The sequence below is a fragment of the Merops nubicus genome, unplaced genomic scaffold (genome assembly GCF_000691845.1).
Source record: "Merops nubicus isolate BGI_N331 unplaced genomic scaffold, ASM69184v1 scaffold24706, whole genome shotgun sequence".
In the NCBI taxonomy this organism is placed as follows: domain Eukaryota; kingdom Metazoa; phylum Chordata; class Aves; order Coraciiformes; family Meropidae; genus Merops; species Merops nubicus.
In genome coordinates this window covers 26,061-49,002 of record NW_008617293.1, presented here as the reverse complement: position 1 = coordinate 49,002, position 22,942 = coordinate 26,061, and the positions used below count along the sequence as shown (strand labels likewise).

The 22,942-nt window shown below is 40.1% G+C and overlaps 1 protein-coding gene across 1 annotated transcript in view; it reads right to left on the bottom strand.

Annotated features, from left to right (window-relative positions):
* LOC103775640 (sickle tail protein homolog) overlaps positions 1–22,942 on the bottom strand; it is a gene marked incomplete at both ends in the record, with an annotated part of 55,829 nt that overhangs the window by 6,897 nt on the left and 25,990 nt on the right. The window contains one exon of the mRNA XM_008943110.1: positions 1,541–2,373. Coding sequence (XP_008941358.1) covers positions 1,541–2,373 — 833 coding nt within the window. The remainder of the gene's footprint in view (positions 1–1,540; positions 2,374–22,942) is intronic.

The window sequence follows — 22,942 nt, the reverse complement described above, 5'->3', positions numbered from 1 at the left end:
TTTGGAACTGAAATTATGAACCACTCTAAGTATATTCTGAGGCCAGGACTAAAACTTCTGGTGCAAAGCTTAACCTTAAAGAGCTGCAGAACTATCTGTATAGTTGCTCTTCACATATTGATAAATACAGTCTCCTGCATATCTGTGTAGTTGAGTGAACAGACAAGATGCCCACAGGGGAAAGCGAAGGTTGCACAGACGGGAAAGTTGTTGGTGTCCTCCCTTACTTTCGAACCCCTAAGGAACCTTGTAAAAATTTTGATCTGAAAGCTTTTGGATTAGAATTGGCAAATATAGTTCAAATTATTTCCTAGTTGCAATAATGGAAGCTTGAAATGAAATGTCAGGTACCTGCATCTTTTTCTTGAATATGGATCAGGTTTCACTGATCCTAGATTGTAAGATGCCCTAACTCATACCCTTGTGTCAACATAACTACCAAGTTTTAAATCTGTAATTTTTGTGGATGGCTGATTTTATGCCATTCTCCACTTTCTTCTCATTGATAGACCTCAGAACACATTCTTTTTTTTCTGTCTGAGCACAATCAGAGGCAACTAATTGTTGAGCAAATTGCTCAGGTGGAAGGGAAGTTCAGGGCCTACATGAAGTTCTGTATCTCTCTAGTGGTTAAGGCAGTCAGTAGTTACCTTTGGCCTCTGTGAGCTCAGCATTTTCCAGCTATTCATCTTCACTTCCCTAAAGAGCTCTATAAAAGTTAACAGCACAAACAACATGCTAGAGATTAGCACAACTCATACACAGCAACTGACTGGCAGTGTAAAAATTTTACTCTCCTAGGGCAGGGTCTATGGCAGGAGAAGCCTTCATGGACCTTTGTGTAAATCTGGTCCTTAAAAAGACAGGAGAGATCATTGTCATCGTTGTCAGCACACAAAAGTTAACAGTCAGGTCACCAACTGTTTGTGATGCTGGAGAAATCATTGGGAACAGCATTTGTGTTTCTATTTCTTCCCTAGGACAGACCTGCTCTTCTCAGCAGTTTCCCCTCAAGGAACATTATTATAAACAACTGTCCTATTTTCATGCAAATTCATGTTTTACAGGAGATAAGACAGTAATGATAAATTCTTCCCATTTCCTAACACTAGATGAGAAAAACTCCACTCAATAAAGAACCAAAATTGTAATATCGGAGTGTCATTTTTAACGGGGGTGAAATATATTCCCTTATTAGCAGCAACAGAACATCATTTGTTCTTGTAACATGATCTGGTTGTCTGGAAAGAAAAATCCCAGTTAATAATTTTATTTTATTATATTTTTCCCAGTCACCAAAATTTATACAAATGAAAATAACTAGTGATTCATCATGGGTTGACAATACTTTCAGATTAATAATGGGTGGTGTCGGATCTCCGCTAAATTACTAACTACCTTGACAGACAGCTAATAAACACCGCAGCCCAGTGCAGCAGCCTCCTACACATTACATCATCCCCTGGATGTTGAACAGCACACGACGTGCAGATGAGGAACGTTTCTCATTTGCATAAATTAAGCCCCAGCTCTGCCTTACCTTGTCTCCTTGTCCTTGGGTATCACAGGCGACCCATAGCCAAAAGCCTGCTTGTCGACTGGAGAGGGCACCACCTCAGCCATTCCCGAGAGGCCGAGGGCACTCCGTGCTTTGGCGTCCACAAACATAGGCTGTCCTGGCTCCTTTTTGAAGGACTGGCGGCTGGGGGAAGACCTGTCAGGCTGGATGGTGTGGGAGGGAATGTGAGCGCTATGGTGAGGATGAATGTCGATCATTCTCACGTCAGGCACCCTGTGGGGTGAGGCGGGAGGTGTTTTAGAGCCAAGAGTGGGCAAATGGCTCTCCGGGTACTTTCGTGACTTTTGTCTGTACAAGGACTGCTCCAGCATTTCAGGCTGCATAGAGGGGTTGCAGTAAGTGCTTGATGACCTCACGGCACCGCGATGGTAGGCCACAATGTGATCGGGGACATCGAGGGGGTGTCCAGAGTGGGGTGCGGCCACACTCATCCTCCCCTCATGAAACAAGTAGGGGTCACCGTACAGACCTTCATTTCGGATCAGGGTAAGGTTTTTGTTACTCATGTCTTCATCTGGCTTCACGTCTCGTCTCTCCAGAATGGCGCTTGGGCTGGGCGACATCGAGCGCGAGGCCGGCATGCTGGAGAGCCGGTCCCTGGGGATGGTGGCATTGCCTGGCACACCCACGGGCCGGCCCCCACCGTAGGGAATCCTGGATGGAGAGGGAGGCATGGAGTGGGGCACCGGGGTGGAGGGCGGAGAGCTGGGCATCGCGTGGGGAGGGTGTGCGGCAGATCCAGGACGAGAAGCACTTGGGCCATCTCGGCCCGTGTAAGCAATTTCCCTCTGCATCTGGAAGGAAAAAGAAAAACATTTAAGATATAAAATTACTCGATGAGCAAAACGGGATATGGGTTGTGACAACTGTGACCTCTACAGAAAAAAAAGGGAAAAAACCCAAACTCTTGAGATCAAATAATTTGTCATCTGCCTAAATAAAACACTTTGGGACCTCATTACCTAAAGAAAATAACAACTATAAACAGCAAGAAAATGGGCTGCATGTTAAAGGAATACGAGAGTTTTAAAAATGCCTTTATTTATGCAAATACTACTGCACCCTAAACAATTCAGAGCCAATCAGGGTTTTCCATGCCAGGTGTTCTAAATACACATCGCCAGTGACAGACTTAACCTGTTTACTGATAAGACACGCAGGCTAGAGTTCACTGATTCCAAACCAGGAAAAGAGTGCTGACGCTCTGGCATCATGAACAGACACCAAGTCCTTAGATTAGAAAAATATATAACTAATAGGCCATTTGCTTCAGTGCATGAATTAGCCTTTTTCTAATAACTTGATGTGGTCTTTATTACACAAAGGATACACAAAGCGTAGAAAAAGAACACAAACAAACATTTATTGGCTGTAATACAATCAAGCTGCATGAGAACAGTTTGAGCCTATAAAATATGTGCCACTGGTCTCCTTCATGGCAAAGGTAACAGTGCTGCAGTTTGTGGAGCACACGTTCAGAAAGTCACCAAACATTTTATCGCAGTTTTTTAAGCAGCAGTAACTGCCAGCAGTAAGGAATGAGCGAAGAAAAAGAAAGGAAAAACTTCCACACCAGCATATTAGTGCTTTGCTAACAGAGGCCTTGGCAAAAATCTGAATGAATGCACGTACTTCTTAAACCGCAGCATCTCACTGTGCCCAGCAGTGACCTCTCTAGGTGTCTGAACACTGTCACTGACAGACCCAGGAGAAATTCTCCTTCTAGCAAGCATTATGAACCTGCTCTGATGCTGTTAAGAGTAAAGTGGACAAAGAAGATGAAAAAGTCAGCTGGGGTTCTACCAGGAATGTAAGAAAAAAAAAAACATACAGCTTCTAAAATTTGTGTTCACAGTTTCAGCTTCCCTCTTCATCACTTCCAAGGGGTGGGAGGGAACTGACCATCAGCAAGCTCGACTCCATATTCCTAAGGTTACTGAGCATACACTAATGTGCAGTGGAAGTTGCTGACCTGGTATCTTCACCATTTTTCTCCCCTTTCACTCCTTGCTCTGACAATATCACTGGGTTCCTTGCAGTTACAGTGATCCATGGCTGATGAAACAAGAAATTCTATTTTATTCCTGCCCCATCAGATTTTTCCACTGGTAAGGGAATTGCAATGGCGGTATATAAACAATAGCTGTTCTCTGCACAGCAGGCTCCTCTGCATTTGGGAATTACAAATGACATTCCCCAGGGCAAGGAATCAAAAGTCTGGAGTATCAGGTATCAGAAAGAAGAAAGGAGCTAACCTGATTGTGGCAGCAGTAATAATAAATAAGTGTAACAGAACAAAGGAGTGCACTGAGATGGGTTGTAAATGAGCCAGACAAAAGTCATCAAGCCAAAGGGTAACACGGGATAATTTTTTCATTTGCACAGATAAGTACTCTAGTCTGGAATTTAAATTAAAATACAATTAAACAGTCTTAATAAAATTATCAGCAGGTATTCAACAAAGTTCCTATCGGCATGAAGAAACACTGCAACATACTGAGCTGTATTGTGCGTTCAGACACCCAACCTGGGCCACCCAAACTAAAAGGCTCCTACTGACTTCAACAGCATTGAGACTGTGCCTCCAGGGATAGGCAGCCACAGATGCTTCACACTGAGGGATGAGCCCAGAGACAGAAAATCCTCCTTGACTTCTGCTGTGCTATGCCCTGTTTAGCTGCTTCAGCTAAAGCTGCAATAGATGTAATGGTATCTGCAACAGAAACCTTAACTGGCATATGCTGTGTTGCAGTGATGGGAAAATTCCAGTATTACCTTGTAGAAAGGAGAAAATTTCCATGGGAAGCTTTGAAAGCAACAGGTTTAATTCCCCTAACTTTTAGGCTTCATATTCCTGCATACGCTCATTCACTTCTCATAAGTCAAGGAAACCTGTCAAAGAAAAAAATCCCATTTTCCACCCTAACATATTACCATACTTTAAGATAGAAATGAGGAGTGCAAATACAAGGCTGAGCTATTGCTCAAAAATCTGTGTCTGAATATTGACGTATATAATGTTATTTACTTTTGCTTTCAAATAACACTTGGAGCACACGGCCTGAATCAAGACGCCATTGGGCTGGGCAGGGCACAACTGCCTGGGCAGTCAACCCCTTCCTGAAAAGTTCACTTTCTATTTTAAGCCATGACTCAGACTCTGGGTGGAGTGTGCACAAGGGGAGAGCAGTTGGAGCCACAGAGTACAGGGTACCCAGGGCAGCTGCACTGGGGCATGTGGACTGGGCAGGGACATGAGCTGGTGACCAGGAGCCAGGCATCCTTACCAGCTGGATTCAAGAGTCTTCTGCCACCTGGCTGGTATTTTTTTCATCAAAATCTCTATATTCTTTGTTAATGGCAACTTAAAAAATGTGAATGACAATCTCTTCTTACTCCTCATTTATTCATCTTTTGTGTGATATTCAAGGCACACTACTCTGTCACATATACCCCACTTTCTATGCTGTTTTTCTTCTACTGTGCTCCACCACAAAACCCCCATGTTGCTCAATGAAAACACGTACTTGAATATGCAGGCTGTCTTGAGCCACGTTCTTGGATATCAACTGCGTGACTCAGGGACAGAGAAAGATGATACTGGGCATATCTGGGCCTTTAAATACTAGGTGCTATCACAGCCAATTGCTCTGAGGTCAAAAGGAAGATTTTCTTAGTGCAAGCATAGGATCATGTGCTTTTCGATTGCAGCCATGTAATGTTTGCCTGAGGGTGTGGTTATCTTCAGCACACAGCTCTTCCTTGTTCTTACTGCCTGTAGATTTTACATCCTTCAAACAGAAACTTGTTTTGTCAATCCTTAGGCTACAATACAGTAAACGGCTAGCATCAATTTCTGTCTAAAACATTTGAGAGGAAAAGGCATCACTAAGAATCTTTCACTTTCTGTAGTAAAAAAGATCACACCACGTTTAAACATCTCTTGTGGAGGTTTTTGGTCAGTCTAACAGCACTTAAATCTGTAAGATTCAGATTTAGATTTTCTTTTTTTAAAACAGCAGTAGAGACACTGATGAATGTCTCTGTATGCTGAAAAGCGAACAAAACCAGTTATGTTCTTCACTTTAAAATTAGTTGGCATACTCAGTAACTTGCTGTATTTTGAATATGACTACATGCAGAAAGGTGGCAAACCAGCTACCCATCCACCCCAGTGGATGACCTTATGAAGAGTCTTGCTCCTGGTAGTTCACATAAAGGTCAGGCAAACCCAGCTTCTCCACATACAGCAGAATACAGAGCTTGTGGCAGCTCCTGGGCTCTCAGATAGCACAGCTCTCCTGAAAGGAGGGCAGATTTGTGGTATCAAAACCTTTATGGATAGAAAAAAGCAAGATACTGTTCAGTGGCTCAAGAGCTGGTGATTTCTGCAGTACGATCCAGTGTGGCTTGTTGTCCATCAGGACCAATCCAACACTATGCTAGTCTTTATTCTGAATTTGTAAGGGCCGTCCCATCTCATAGGTCACTCTTGTGATCTGTCCCAACATGGGGATCTCACAGTGAAGAAGTTATCCTTACTTCTGTCTCGCCAGCTGTCTCAGCACATCACTCGCACGCGTGGCACACACCAGACAGGGCATGCGGAGCCGTGCCTGCAGGCACACCAGGGCAGTGCCAGCTAGCACTAAGCACACCACTGATTCATCGGCAGGCAGCTGGAGACCAGCAGTACAGCCTGACTCACACCATTTTCTGCCAACAACATATAGCAAAACCTGGGCAAAGGGAAAAGTAGGCCAGAGTTTCTGACCGGGCAGCGTTTCCCATTGCTCTCCCACGCCTTGTCTATGTCAACAGAGAATAGAGCAACTGACTTTGCCCCAAGGACTTCATGTTGCCAAAATACCTACATGGAACATGTTCCCTAGGTGGACCTTATCCGTGCACCCTCTTGGAGAGACACTCCAGAGTTCCCATCAGACTCCATTAATCACCTCTCAGGTATGTGAAGCTATTGCTTTTCTTACTCTCCCATTTGACACCCTGCCTTTCCCTGAGGAAACTGCACCTATGCTCAAGCTAGCTCACCCAACAGCAAACAGAGGACACCTGTAAAGAATTTTAGAAGAGCTTAGAGACTTTTTGGTGAAAAAGCTACAGAAATGCCAGGTACTGATATAATACTGACCAATCCATCTGTCTGTAAAGAGATCGTCCATGGAAATTGCTCTCCAGAAGAAAAATCCCTAAAAGTGAGTCAATCCTTCACTTTTCTAATCAGGAAAGACTTAATTAAAGAACCTCAAATCCAAGCACAATACAATCCATGAGTTTTTTCTTTCCTTATAAAAAGAAATTGTCAGCTTTTCTGTACTATTTATCCAAAGCCCTCAGTTTAATCAGTTGTTGCACTATATGCTACCACTTCTGTTACAAGTGATCTTTCATTCAGGCTGGGTTTGGACAGCAGAAAGCACAAATCCACTTTTGCAAAAACCCTGTCATATATGGGTCTAATATTTTTAAAATTATACACTTTAGAATAACAAGTAGTTCTCTTTAAAATTACAGAATTGGTATACAGTCTGAAAATGAAATTTTAAAAGTACCCGTACCATGACTACCTCTCTGAACAAATTCTTATGATACCAGACATCACTGAGAGGTCGTCACACTTGCTTGTTCTTGCCTTATCATAGTATGCCTTTTAATGCCTATACATTTCCCCATTTTATTGCGTCATTAGAGAAAAAAAAAAAAAAAGCCAGGCTAGCTGCAGCTGCGGGTTCCTCCAGCTGCCCAATGCCATACTTGAAAACTGCAAACACATTTGCATAATTTTTAGCTTTTTCTAGTCAGGAACTTTAAAATGAAAAATACATTCATCTAGTCCAAAAGAGCTGATGGATTTGGTAAAAACATCAACAAAGACAAAAGTTGGAAAAAAACCCCACCCAGCGGATTTCAGTCTAACACTGATGTTTTTTATCAGATCTCTCTGGAGTACTCTAGAGCTTTGGCTTTCCAGATTCACAGATCTGGGGCAAGTCAGCCAGAGCCTGCCCAGGGCTAGGGACCCTAGCTCTTCCATGGTCTCTTCAGCAGGGTGGGTGCTTGGTAGTTTTGGGGTGACCTCCTAGAACAAGTAGTAAGACATGCCAGGGATTTCAATGTCTGTCGCTCCTCAGCAGTGCTTCCAGACTAGAAGTTTATTTTGCAATTTTAACTAAGAATGGGTCCCCCGATGCCCAAAAGAGAGAGTTCAGACCATGAAACAGCTGATCTAGGCTAAGTTGGGGACCTGGCCTCAGCTGAGTCTGGTCCCAGAGTACAAGGCTCTAGAGGCTGCCAGGGTTCACAATTGTTTTTCATTATAGGAACCACATGCTGGTAAAATAAAACTTATTTCAAATGTTCAAGCTTCCCATGAATGGAGAACTCAAAGACCCAGCTTGCCTTTCTTAATATGTCCCACATATTTCAATTGTTTTTTTCCTGGATAATTTTCCAGACAGGGAGCTGCAGAACCCCCTGAGAAATCTCAGCATGTATTGTAATTAACTTCCCATTCTTAGCATGCATCTAGGTTTCAGTTCTTTAACTCCTTTTGCACAGTTCTGGTTTATGCCCAGCTGTAAGATCTCTGTACTACAGTGAAAGAAGTGTTGAGCTAAAATCTTGGAACATCTATGAAATAGTAATTTTCTGGTTCTAGTGACTGATGACACCAGAATGGAACACTTACTTGGACATATACGGATATGGGAAGAGAATCACTGAGTTTTTCTTCTCCCATTTATGCTCTTAATTCTATGGTTTTTCTTCCCCTTGATCAACAATGCTCCAATATAAGATGTTTCTCAGGATGAGCCTGTGATGGTATGTGATGCTGAATCCATTCCACCTTACAGTTTTGAAATTCGTAGAATTTTTTTTTGTCTGCTGGCTAGCAGCTGACATGAACAACATAGAAGAACCAGATGATGATGTTCACTACCCTGAGAGGTGGAATTTAGAGTACATAAATATGACCCTCCAGAAAGAAGGCATCCTGAGTGAACTTTAATCAGCTATCACCACCATGCTACTCAATATCACCATGACATCCAGTCTCCATACCTTTCTGCTACTTGTGCAGGTGCACACAAAGGTTATGGCATAAGCACTAGTTCATCCTCAAGAGCAGTATTTTTAGGACACCATATTGTAACTACCCATATACTGGCTTGAAGCTCAGCCACAGCATCACTTCCCTTTCCATGCCACAGAGCATCAAAGACATTCTTAACATTACTGTCCCTTGTTTTACACTTGTGCATGAACCAAGTCCCTACAGCAATTTAAACATTTTACCTCAAGGTATTTTACATGCCTCAGTATGTCCTTTTATATCCCTGACTACATATAAACTTAATTCATACCATATCCTAAAGCTCCCATGAGGAAAACAAATACCTAGTTCACTTTTTCCTGAATGTAAACCAGATCCATAAAATTCTGTGCTAACCACAAAACAAATTCAATGGTAATATCAAAAATAATCTTTGATTACTTCACCTTGCCTTTAAGTTAATGTGCATGCTAAAGATGGATCATGCAAACAAGAAGAGGGGAGAGTTTCAGACCTAATCCTACACTGTTTGCTCTTTCAGGCATGATTTTTTCAGCTATCCTGATGCTACTCTGAGTATTTGTTTCTACAATTAAAACCAGCAGCATTCTTATTACAGTCTTAGAGAAAATTGTTACCTGCAGACAAATAAACCAATGTTTGATAAGATTTCTGTTCTGAAATAATTAAAGCCACTTACTGTTACTTAAGGAAATCACTTGTATGGCTACAGCAATGAGATGAACATTTGGTTCCACTTCTTCTAATAAAGCACTTCTTGTTTTCAGCCTGGAATCTAAATCCTCAGTCTATGGTATAATATTTTGTATATCCATGCCTTCTGGGAAAAGGTTTTGAAACAGTAAAAATATTCCTTGTTCCCTCTGCTCACAAGAGGAGCAGGCCATCTTGCTTTACCCGATCATCTAAGTAATGCTGCTTCAATAGACTGAAGTACTTTTCCACATGACAGGCCTGCAATTTCTCCTCCCCTTTGAAATTAGTCACTAAATAACCTCCTTGGCATGTCACCGAGTCACAAACTGTGCAACACTATGTGATTCAATCATTCAACCATTTTTAATGTGTGCCTCCAAGATGTATAGAAAGAAATTAACATTATGGAATGAAGCACAAGAGAGACTCACGATGGGGAAAGCCATAAATAAAATGGTGAGTAACCTCTGTTTAGGTAAGAGAGTGCATTTCAAAGGCAACAATATGAAACACATACATATTAATTCCCCAACAGGCAAAGACCTCCAATTATTTAGCAAACCCAGTACATACAATTCCAGAAAAAAAAAAACTCAGCAGTTATAAACCTTAGAAGCTTTTCCCAGTCGGCCTGATAGCGACATTTGGTAAAAGGCAGCGCAAACCCCTCCCCTGGAGCAGACTGTCTGCTCATTAACCAGGCACCTACGCCACTCGGCTAGCTTGAACTTTGGGGCCCCCATAAATCAATCTCATTGTTATCTCTGCAGCACACCACAGCAGCCGTTAAGATTAGTTAGTGTTTTTTTTTGTTGTGGTTTTTTTGTTTGTTTGTTTTGTTTTGTTTTGTTTTTTAAAGGGTACAATAGAGAAGGTAAGTGTAAAAAAAAAAAAGGAATGAAAAGGATGCTTCCCTTCCTTCCATCCCTTCACTCCAAAAAATCACAGAATATAGAAAATGCATTCTTTAAAATACAGTATTTACATTCTAAAAGAGACGACACAAATATCAAAGGGGAAACTCTCATGACATGAGCACTTCCCAGTGCTGTAGTTATCTGCTGGGTTGGTGAGACTGCCTTTTTTGCCATTGGTTTGTGGGTTTTTTGCTTGTTTTTGTTTTTATGATCATGACTGGCATTCAAAGGAATCAAAACACAGTTTGAGTACATGATCATGAGTCATTCACCATCACTGTAAAGAACCAGATATAATGGGACCTTACAGGAGTAACATTTCTGTTTCACAGTACTCCTCTCAGCCATTAGGTGAAGGAAGTACAAAAAAGGCAATCTGACACAAAGCATCTAAGTAACATGAAAAATATCAGAGCAGATCTGGTAGCCAAAACTAAAAATCCAGGTGTTCCACCCCTTACTACATCCAGCCCAACAGCCGAGAAGTCCTCCAGCTTTGTAAACAGGTGCTGTGAATTCTAATTTGTAATGTACGTTGTAAATTTGTATGCCGTTGTTGGTCTTGACCTGAACTTCACAAATTTATGTACAGTCTAATATAAACACTCTTTTCAGAAATGTAAAAAATATTCATTTTGTCTTAAATGTTTAGTTTCCAGCTTCACTGTAAAATATTTTTAAATCTTATTTTAATTAAATATTTGCACCAGAACTATAATAAAGTATTATTACGGCACAGAAACAGTGTTAAACCTCTTTTTTTTTTTCTTTATTTCAAATTCAATCGGTCAATGCTTGTTTCTTGCAGTATAGAAGTAAAGTACTATTTACCATTGAAGCATCTGGTTTATATTTGGCAAGTTTAACTAACCAGTCAAGCATCTCTTTTTAATGAATGGATGTATATACTTGACCTAGTTAAAACGCTGCTTAGGTCTGCTCACCAGCCAGACTCAAAACCATCAAATGTAAAAAATAAAAGCGAATTATCCCAGTACACTTTCATGCCACACATGCTCTCCAAGAGTTGCACAGTGTATTTTTCCATCCACATTCTTCCTTACAGGCTAACAGACCTGCAGTGAGGAATCATATTATTATGCTAATAGGCAGGGTAAAAAAGACAACTATATTTCACTGCAGTTTCTCTGCAAGGACTTGCAAGCTGGTAGGATGCACATTTTCAGTAATTGGACTCTAGCATGATAAAGTATATCCCAGAACATCAGACATGCTATAACTAGTTCTCCATACATTTGGCAATATATGCAAGAGTGTTCAAGTACATCTGACGCACATGGAAAATTTTTCATGAGAGGAATGAATCTTCTTTTAATTTTAAAATACATCAGGTACAACATCATAAATATTGCCCAGATATATCATTACCAAGGCTGTAATTTAATTTGTAGGTTCTAACAATGCATACCAACCATTCGAGCATCACTTTCCATTTCAATTACTTTATCAGAGCCCTCAAGCCTTGTCTAAGTTGGCATGTATTATCCCGTGTTTAATTACTTGCCATATATTTGTTTATAATGTACTGTACAGAACAAGAGTTCATTTTCAGTTTAATCCCCTATATAAAAAAAGGGCATGCCCCTAAGAGATGCAACACCCTTTGTTTCACTGAGATCAAGCCTGGAACTTTAGGTTAGGTTATTACTTTAAAATCAGTGTTAGTGTCTGTGTTAATGACAGGCCCCAGTTACCACTGAGCTCATCACCAGTCTTCCTACTTTCTTCCACATTATTAACAACATTGGTCCATTGGACCTTTCCATCAATTTGCCCATGACATTAACTTATTTTTGGTTTTCTCCCCTCACTTTTAAGTGGAAAAAATGTTGGAGACACAACATCATAAAACACACAATTATAAAGCCAGAGAATATTTTGAAGTCTTCTGTGCAGTATACATATGTGGCATAGATGTAACTTACTGCTTGACTGGTGATCAAAGTTCCTTCTATTCCTGATAACAGCTCTTTTAGTTCCTAGTCCCTTAATAATATTTTCATGGATGGAAATAATGAAGCAGTTAATGTCTTGTGCTGCTGTAAACAACCATTTCCTTGACAGAAAACAGGGACGCACTTACAGGCTGGATTGCTTGTCACTAACTCAGGACTCGGTTTTGTTCTCAGCACTCTGGAGCAAAGCTTGTGATGCAGTTAATGGGGTTTTGTTTAAATGCAACAAGTTGGTTCAGTCCAGCAGAATCCAAATGGGAAGAGAGTTTGCTAATGATGGCTTTTACAGCTGTATTACAAAAGAAGCATTATTTTCTCCTGGGTTTTGGGTTTGGGTTCTTTTGAGGATGTTTTTAGTTGTGGGTTTTTTTGTTTCCAAGGAAGCTCTCATGCCACTTCACCACCTCCTATAGCCCACCCAGCTTCCAATTCTGATCCAAGAAACCAACAGCGTAGGATGACAAAGACCTATGCATGGAATTGTCCAAAGGATCTCCTAAATTTGCAGCCTTGGATACACAAGACTCGAAGGAAGACAGAGAATCACCATCAACATCTTTCTTCCCTCTGCTTAGGCAAGCACCATGACAGACATCTTTCAGTGTGGTTACCCACTTTCTGTGATGAAAGGGGAGAAACTGACCTTGAACAATCCTGAGGTCAGGCTTTACTTCCTCATAGCAAAAATGGAGAAGCAGAACACAGCCCCCCCAGCTACTGTCATTCACAAAGGCACCAAGGTGACACAGCCCAGCACCCAGTCAGGATGCGCCAGCGCTACCCTGCACTCCACACTGCTCTCCATGACCCTGTGTAACTCTTTTAAATTGGCCTCAAATTTCCCACATCAGCTCTCCAACCCACTGCCCATATTTATACCTACAGGGATCTGTGTGGCATTTCCCCAAGGACTGAAAATCCTACAGAAGCTCTCTGAATTTGAGAGGCCAAGCTAAACAAACAGGGAGGGAACTGAACAGTTCTGGCTGCCTGACACATACTGGGTTTATACAGACTACAGTATCTTCTCTTAAACATACATATTGTTTGTTATTCCCTCTGTTCACTGAGTCCGAAGCCATGCAGTGAAACAGATATGCCTTAGGGCAGACAAAAGTACCAGAAATTTTTCTTATACTTATTCCAAACTCCCTAGTTCTTTTAAAAAATGAACAACAAACAAAAAGGCCTCCCACACCACAGAGCACATAACTACTATCTAGAATGAACCACTATAAAGGGGACAGGCAGCTCTACAGCTTCACTGCTGGCAAAGTGTTCTACCATGCTCTGTAGAACAGATGGGGCTTGCAGTGTGAAGCAATCTGTATATGAAGCCTTTGAACCAGCACACAAGTGAGCATCTGAGCTCCGAGAGAATGGTGTTTCATTGTAACATGTACATTAACACTACATATACATACATACATACATACGTGTGTGTTTTGCATACCCAGTGCATTTCTGGCCTATTTTCTGGTGATGGCAGATCAACACGACCAGGAATTTCTGATGTTCAGGGATTTAAAAACACTAAACCCAAAAAAAGTACAAGTGGGAAATCCTGTACAGGGAACACTAGAAGCCTCTCAAAATTTGTTTTACGTTTACCAGAGCAAATATAGCCAATTCTCACTGGAGTCACATGAAGAAGGTTCTGCAAAACTGAACTATTACGTCAGGTCTGCAGCCTGTCTCTCTACCCTGTAATTTAAACCTCATGCTTCCCCTCCCTTTCTGTACTGACTTAAAGAAATTTTCCTAGCTATAGGAAAGTATCACAGACGTATATGCATTAAGCACCTCTCAAAAGTTAAGACAGCACCATTAGTTGATCTGTATGGAGGATCTGTCTCACCTACTGTTGCATTAAAAGACAGTCAGCCAGGTACCCTCCAGAGTCAGCTCATTCCCTCTACAGTTGGGTGGGATAAGCTGCCCTTTGGTGTTCCCAGCTTCTCATCACTGACTGGAGTGGGTGGTAACTTCTACCCAAAACTTACAATTATTTGGATTTTTTTTTCCTAATTCTCTACAGTGATCCTGGCCATATGTCTTTCCATTTAGCTAACTTTCTGCTGGTTTGCACCTTGTCTTTTTCCCTTTTATTTCTTCTTTATAAGTCAAGTTGAGATATAATAACTAGAAAGGATAATGGTAGCTTCATTCCACCTGCTGCTCGCCAGTCCATGCAACGGACTTTGCTCTGCCTTGGTGGATCCAGCCTGGCCTTTGGCTCCTGAGAATTAAGGGTCTCTAAGCCTGAGACTGGTAATAAACATTATTTATTTGTTAACAGACCAACAAAGAAGCACCTCCACTTTTCATTTGCCTCTTCCTCTGTCCTACTATTAGCATGTTTACTTATGCCTAAACTTTTTAAAGCCTAAATGTAGAAGACTGAGTTTGTAGCATGAAATTTGTCCTGCTTAGTCCATATGGAATGCAGAAATATTAATAAAAAACAGCAAGAGTCATATGCTGAAAACATTCAACTAACACATAACTCATTACCTGGACTCGATGACCTTAAAGGTCTTTTCCAACCTAAATGATTCTATGATTCTGTGACACCAGGAAGAAATAGAGTAGGTAAAGAAGAATTATATGCAAAGGTAATAGGTAATTCTGAGTCTAAAACTACAGAAGAAAGAGGAAAAAAGACAAAATAAAAAGGGAATGAGACAAGGTGAAGGACAGCAATAGGAGTTTGTGAAAGAGGCCAGAGATGGAAACGGACAATATTGGAGATGGAGTGCTGAGAACTAAATAGAGAAACATGAAAGGGATAATAAATAACAAAGAAACAAAAATAAGAGAATTAAGCTAGGAAGTGAGGAACTGATGAGAAAAAGAAGAGTTAAAGAGATTATCATATGAAGGCAAGTTCAACAAAAAAGAAATCAATGAATGAATGAGGAAGCAATGAGAGTGGAAAAACATAAACCGATGCAAATTTTTTTGAAGGATAGAAGATTTTGCATTAATTCTTGTTATTATACTGCTGTAGCCTAGCATAGTAGGCATGGGAGGAAGAGAGGAAGAAAGGAAGGAGAAGAGGGAAGAAAAAGAAGACAATATATCAAAGTTCTTTACTTTGGGTTAATATTCTGAGGTTTTGGGTTTGTTTTTTTTTTCTGGTGGGGGTGGTCAGAAGATGAGGGTGGGTTTTAGGAAAGAAGTGAGCAGAGGACTTCAGGTAAATGCCAGTTGGAACAACTCATAAATGCTTAAGGACACAGCCAAAAAATCTATGATCAACACTTGCCTTTGCAATCCACTCATATTCAAAGCAAAGGTATTTTAGATGCACTTTAAAGCTAAAAATGGCTTTTGGAACCTAGCACTTAGTTCAGTCATTCCAACTGAAAATGTACTTAAGGTTCAAATCACCTTCATCCCTTTCAGACATTGCAGGAAGTAACAGCTCTCTACAAGTCAGGCCGCAGTGCAGCATCTCCAAGACTCCACACGCAGTGGGACTGAGTGCTGAGAGGTAACACTGAAGTGGCTGTTGCCCTTTGTACATATCTGGTCATTAGTGGGGGAAAACAGAAATTCTGGTTTGATGAAATCGCCACCAAGATCTGACAAGTGGTGAGACACGTCAGACATGTGTGCATACAGCCCTTACTTCTCAGAAAACTTTTTCCCATACAAATTTCATCATGTTCTCAACCCCCTGACAACGGAGACTTATGACCCCAAGCACATGTGCACATCAAGAGCAATTTGACCATCAAAGTCCAACAGCCCTTCCCATTCCTAGACCAAGACCACTTTTTTCAGATGTGAACCAAGAATCCAACAGAAAGATTTGCCACTTCTTGCCATAAAATACTGAGCTTACAACGTGCATCAGCTTAAATCTAGCTAGAGGAGCGGGTTCTATATTTGGACTAGCCTGGTTACACCTGTACTGAACCTGCAGACACACCCTAGCCGACATTGTCACAGATTAGCTGTCAATGACACAACTTTGGCAACACACTGGGTGAGCTCTGCTTGGGAGGGAAGGGAGCACAAGGCCATGTAGTGCCTGACTGAGAGCAGTCCCATAGGGGCTTGCAGTCTAGCCACACTTCAGGCATTCAGAGCAAAACGATGCATGAGATGCAGCACATTTTGCATTGGAGTGACTGAAATCATGGTGCCTCTGTGTGGAGGTTTATTCCCCATGCAACATTTCATTGTTTGAGCTCTCCCTGCTACCAGTTTGCATTACTTATTTCTCATCAGCAAGACAAACATCCAGATCAGTGAACATGCAGTACTTTCTGCATATTTATGAGTGTATTTAATTTCCTACCAACAAATGGAATGTGAGAGTTGGAAAAAAAAGTTTAAATTATCCAATTAAGCAGAGAGAAGTTAATAAATCTCCCATGCTTGCTTTTCCTATGCTTCCTTAGTGTACTCTCCAGGCAGAAAAGCATGGTGAATGCACCAAGAAACCTCTTGGCATTTCAGCCAACATTTTTCAGGGTGTTATTACAATGACAAATATATAAACACATTGAAACATAACACATTTCAATCCTAAAAAGGATGGATTTACATAATTGCATCATTCGTTTGCCAATATCCACATTTATCTCATCAGTATAGCATGGTCCACACATCCCATAAGCTATTAGACTGCTTGGACTGAACATATAAAAGCTGTTGCTGAATTATTATTTTTTTAGGTTAACATTATGACACCCCTCATAACTAGTGCTGCATTCAAACCAACTGTTTCTTTTGCTTGCAAACAAGACATTTGTTTTTTCTGGTTTGTAGGTAGAATTTTATGGCAATAAACAGGAGTCATGTAGTTCATGAAGATGCAGCAGTATTTCCTCCCCTCTCCCCATTCTGCTTGAAGAGATCAAGCACATCGTGTACATAACATAGAGAGCCACAACCAATGCAGGGTGTCAAACCCTTCAGACCAGTCTCAATTTTAGCACTTCCTCAGGGCACCACTGAAATGATGGGGTCATCCCTTTTCATTCCAAAAAAGGAATAGTTTCAAAGATGTACACTTCTGGTACAGATCAGCATTTTCATTTGGTTTAAATATGCTGTATATCAGATTTCTGGTCTTTAAAAAAAGAAGTACTGCTAGCAACTACACTCATAAATCAAAATAAATGCATGGCTTTCTGACTCACTGTACTAACGACTCAGCTCTTATTTTTGTTCCATATTTGTATCTTTCTCACTGCACTGAAGCCAAATAAAATTGAACAAGTTGATATGGTTAAACGAACATAAACGAAAGCACAACCCTTGGTCTCCTCTGGCATTACTAAACAACTGATTCAAAATACAGTAGGACATAGATAATATTAAAATGTTATAGAACAGCTGATAGTTAAAAGACATAAGCAGCATGTTTACACCTGTAGCCAGCTGTTTCTTCCACTACAAGGACATAGAAAATCCAAAGAAACAAACTGCTGTGCTGAGTTTTAAAGTCAGCACTATTGGTAGGAGAAGTGACCATGGAACCCTTACACACAAGGGGATTTTGCAATGCACATGTCCAAGCTGCACTGTATCTCACAGCTGTAATGCTCAGCAGTGTCTGCAGTTCCAAGTATATCTTTTGCAACACTAGAGGTGCTATTGGTGCCTCAATTAAGAGCCTTCTGAGATCACAAACTTGTTCCTACACTGTTTGAGCCCTAAGTTTTGTTTTAATTTTACTTCTCTCCAAGAAAATAAATTGGTCGGCATGGCTGAAGTAAACAACCTAGTTTATCCTAAGGTGAAGCTATCAATAGTGAATATTAAATGATTGAGGGACTCACCCTTTACCCAACACACTGCTTTGGTCTTTTCACTTAGTCACATGAAGTACTAATTTGTAATGATGTAAGAAAGGCATATGTTCACACAAAAATAATTTCAGCATCACAATTTCTCATGCACTCTTGTTGCCTGCTGATATTTGCAACTGTCTTGCTTTTGTCAGCGAGGCTTTCTTTAACCCCAGATCTTAACATGTATCCAAGAAAAGATATTTTATTACTCATATTTTCAGAAGTCTGATTAGTTTTCCAGAGCCCTTATTAGAAAAAGTACAATCCAACATGGAGAAGAATCAAGGTCCTCAATCTATAGCTGTATTCTCCTAGACACCAGGTAATGGTTAACTCCTCTTTGCTAGAAGGAAGATAGGGACAGAATTAATTCTCTTTGGTATTCATTAGGCTTTTCTAGAGGAAGGTAACCAATAATATACTGAAGTGAAGACTCAGTGGAAAGCAGAGAATCTGGGTCATGATCACGAAGTATTGCATTTTGGATTTGTGAAAAACTTGGGAAAGCTAAGGTCCTGAATGACAAGCGCATGGTAGGTTTGAAGAAGAAAAAACACTGCTTCTAAATTTCCTTGGGTTCTCGGAACTGGGGTACCAAATCATCTACCTCCACAAAGTGATTTTTAACCCCTGTTCGGGTAACAGCTCATTCAGAAAGCTACCTGGAAGTCATAAAGCTTGGCTGGACTTTGTCTTACAGGACTCCAGCAATTCAGATAAGCTACCTGGTTTACAAAGGAGGTGAAAGAGGACCTCCCTTCCTAATAAAGGAGGTCACAGCCTTGAGTATTTAATCATCTGTCAATGTGTTTAGGGAACTCTGGCAAAATTTGACTCTGCCAGATAATTTGGAACTTCAAGTTAACAAACTGTAGTGCAAATTGTTCTACTAAAAGCAAGGGAACTGGAAAAAAAAAAAAAAAAAAAAAAAGACTAAACTTGTAAATAATTAAATACGGAAATATTATGTAAAATAGATGGAGTAAGAATAAAACCAGAAACTAGTAGACAATAAAAGTGGACTCAAATGTAATCCTTATGGTTTTATTCAGGGCAAGTTCACACTGAAGGCAGCAAATGCTTTGCCTGAGAACCTCAGACTTATGTGAGAGATAAGACTTCTAACTTTAATGAAGAGCTGAACAGACTTTCATACAAGATGGATCATATATTGCCATGAAGTAACTTCATCAGCACCAGGGCAAGATCTAAGCAAATCCCAACATGAAAGGCAGGCTAACTTGGGGGAAATAAAGAACTCTCCCCTTAAAAATTCAACTAAACCAACTGTATTGTGGTTACAAGTTGATCTGTTTCCACAATAAAAAAAAAACACTCTGGGAGTTTCCAGGTAACTGTTGTGTGATATCTACCATGTGACACTCCTCCTAGTATAACTGGAAGATTACTACCTGGGTGTGGCAAACTTACGTTCCTTGAATCTTTAACATCAAGAACGTGACACTTTCCTTCAACAGCCAGCCTGATATAAACTTTAAATCCATCCTTGTCAGTTGAAATTTTTAAAAAGATATATGTTGGTATAGTAATAGGATCTACCCAGTTATATTTTTTACACATGAAGTTTGTGAAATAAATTTAATACACCAAAGCACACAGCCATCGTATTAAAAAGCCACAATGCAGTATCCATCCAACTGTAACACAGGATCTGTATCTTTAAACGGATCAACTTTTTGCCAGATTTATATTGTTTTATGTGTAGCTCAAATTAAAAAAAAAAAAAAACACAATAATTTTTTTCCTTAAAATTCTATCCACTTGCCCACTAAGTTACACTTTATACAGCAGTAAGTGTTGTATATCAAAGCACACATGAATGAAAGAGAACAGGTACATTTACAGTCTTTCATCACAGACTGATTTGATGCAGCTAGTTCTCAGTGTCTGCAGCTCTGTAGCTGCATAAATAATTGGCAATTACTCACAACCCATTCAAAGCTAAAGTAGCAAAATCTGTATCAGTTATAAAAAAAAACCAAACAGAACATCAGAGACTTCTTTTATATATTTTGGTCAAATCGCTAGCAAGATTTGTAATGGAAAGTTGGGAAATAACTGCTTATGTTTATTATCTTGGTTTGAAACTAGACATAAAATCTGAGAGTAGAGTTTAGTGATTTAGAGAACAATTAAACTTTTTTTCTTCCTCATATGGCTCAAGGAAGAAGAAACAGTTTTCACTGTTCTGATTTAGATTCCAAGTTAATCCCAAAATATCTTTTAGTTTGGAAAAAAAAATAAGAAAAGGAATTAGAAATCTTTCATTATTTATAAGCATCATCTTACCTTACATCTCTTGCTGAGTTTCGTTTCTAGATGACTTTGGCAAGTATTTTAATGGAGATTTAGTTTCAGCAATAAATGCCATTACATCTTCTCTTTAAAATAAACAACTTCTTCTCTTTTCCTCTGACAAAGTATGTGGACTAAAAGAGCTGCAGCGTCTCTGCTCAAGAGATTTCATGGACACTCAGAGGCTTTCTTTCTACTGTATGAAAGTTAAATCTGAGTAAGGAAGGCATTTTTCCTGTCCCGGAAATCAGTATAACCAAAACCAATGCTGAGCTAATGAGAAATGTTTCTTCCATGTGTTCTGTTTGGCAGACACTGCAAGTCATATCAAGGAAACACGTGATGTTTATAAATACAATATGGCTCATGTTGTCATAACCTCTCAATGACAAAAAGAGCATTAGAAAAAGCAGACAGCAAAACAGCAGGAAAGATGAGATTTGTATCATTTGGAAGGTCTCTATCAGATAATAGAGGTATTAGCATTTGCTTTTTCTTTTTTCTTTTTCTTCCCAAGAGAAAACAAAGTTTTATAGTAATAGGATCAGGAAGACAAACACATGGCAACTTACATAAATGCTGTCCTATAGGCATCCTAGCACTAATATGCATTCACCCAATTTATTGCTTGAAATCTTTTCCAATAAATAAATATTTTTTTTTTCTCAATACCTCTACATAGTTCAAGGAGTTGCCTTTTTTTTTTTTTTTTTTTTTTTTTAAGCTGCAGTATGCAATGAACAAATGTAATTTTGGCAGCCTTTGGAGCTTGTATTTTTATTGATGTTAAGATTGCAGACAATCCAATAAAAAGAAGTTAAACATCTCAAAGCTGGATATATGTTTACAAGTACATCAAGAACACAGAAGGATGACCCTGCTTCTGTTATCTATCTTTCCCTGCAAACCAGCACTGAATTTCAAGCTCCTTGGATGCTTTAAATTCTTTGGGAGATGTTTGAGGGGTTTTATCACTTGTAGGATGTTTTAAGTTAACAAATTGCATCTAAATGTACAGAATGTTAGCAACCTGCTAGCCAGGCACTTTCACAGGAAGGATGAAAAGCTGCTGTTGCAAGACTTCATTAATAAAAATATTCAGCACAACAGTTTACCCAGCTTATCAAATGTCTGTCTCACTTTGCTGAACAGCTTCCCCCTTCTCACCTTGGCAGCCCAAACCCTCACCATTGCCAGGAACTTCACCGTCTTTTTTGCTATTTTAACTCCCAGAAAATGTGGAGTTTCCAGGTAGTCCCACCTCGCAGCCCCCTAACTCAGCTCTGACTCCACTTGCCCTAATTGTTCTTTCTTGGAGAAGCAGTCTTGAAAAAAAAAAAAAATCCAAAACACCTCAAAGTGTACTTCGATACAACAGCAGCCACAACAAGCATTCTTTGGATATTCTGGCCTCACCCATTCAGCAGAGGTCTGGGATAAGGTCTTATGCAAGTCTGTGAATTTGCAAAACCATGGTGGGTCTACAACATTTTAAAACAAAGTGAAACACACAGACTTTAGGGTGGGTGGTTAGGAACAGAAAGATTGCCAAGCAAAATAGCCACCGGTTTGTTATAAAGTAAAAATTCCCTCTCAATTCTCAAAACTGGCAGACAAATGAGGCCCTAAACAAACTGTTGCATAAATCAACATTATTAGTATCCAACCGTGCCACCAGAAACACAGACAAGTTGCAATGCCAGAAGGGGGAGATTATAATTTAGGATTCTTCCCGTTTTAGCCACACCATAAAAAGAGGGTATAGAGATGAGGACAGAAAATATGCTGTGCACATTCAGTGGGGGAATCACTTCCACAAGGGAGGTGCCAGGGGCTCACAGCAACAGCCCAGAAAAAAAGCAGCTGTGACACTTCCAAATTCATTCAATTCATCCAGCAATGTACAAAAGTCCACCATCAGTTCTTTTGTGCCATCTGCTGATATTCAATCTATATACCACTGCTGAACGTAAGAGAGGCAATCTGGACCCTACACCCAGTAAGTCTGAGAAAGTGTTTTCCCCTTCAAATCTATGCAAATCACAAATGTTAATTCTAATGGCACAGACCAGCACGGCTGTGTACATGCATTTACACTGGAATTCAAAACAATGCCAGAGAGAATAAAAAGATCACCTGAACATTTGGACACGAGATAGTATTTTGTTAAAAGAAAGTACTGTTGCACAGAGACACAGAAAATGCTGATAAACGTTACAAACTCAGGCAAAGAAATAAATGAATGAAATGCAGCAATGTGAAGATGCAGTTTTCCAAAGAAAACAGCTGCTGCAAATTTTCAGCGTACAGTTTGGGAGAGGAATAACAAAAAAAAAAGGAAGAGCACATGCAGAAATAGCCAGTGGCGCAGCATTATGTGGCTACCTCTTGCTTGAACAGCATTCAATATGGCAGACTTGTCAAAGAAACCATGCTCTTCAGGATGTAAAGAGCCATGGCACAGCATCAGTAAGCAAGTAAGGCACTCCAAAGGATTTCCAGAGAAACTGTCCTTTAGAGCTTGTTTAGACCCTGTTCTCAAACACAATCCA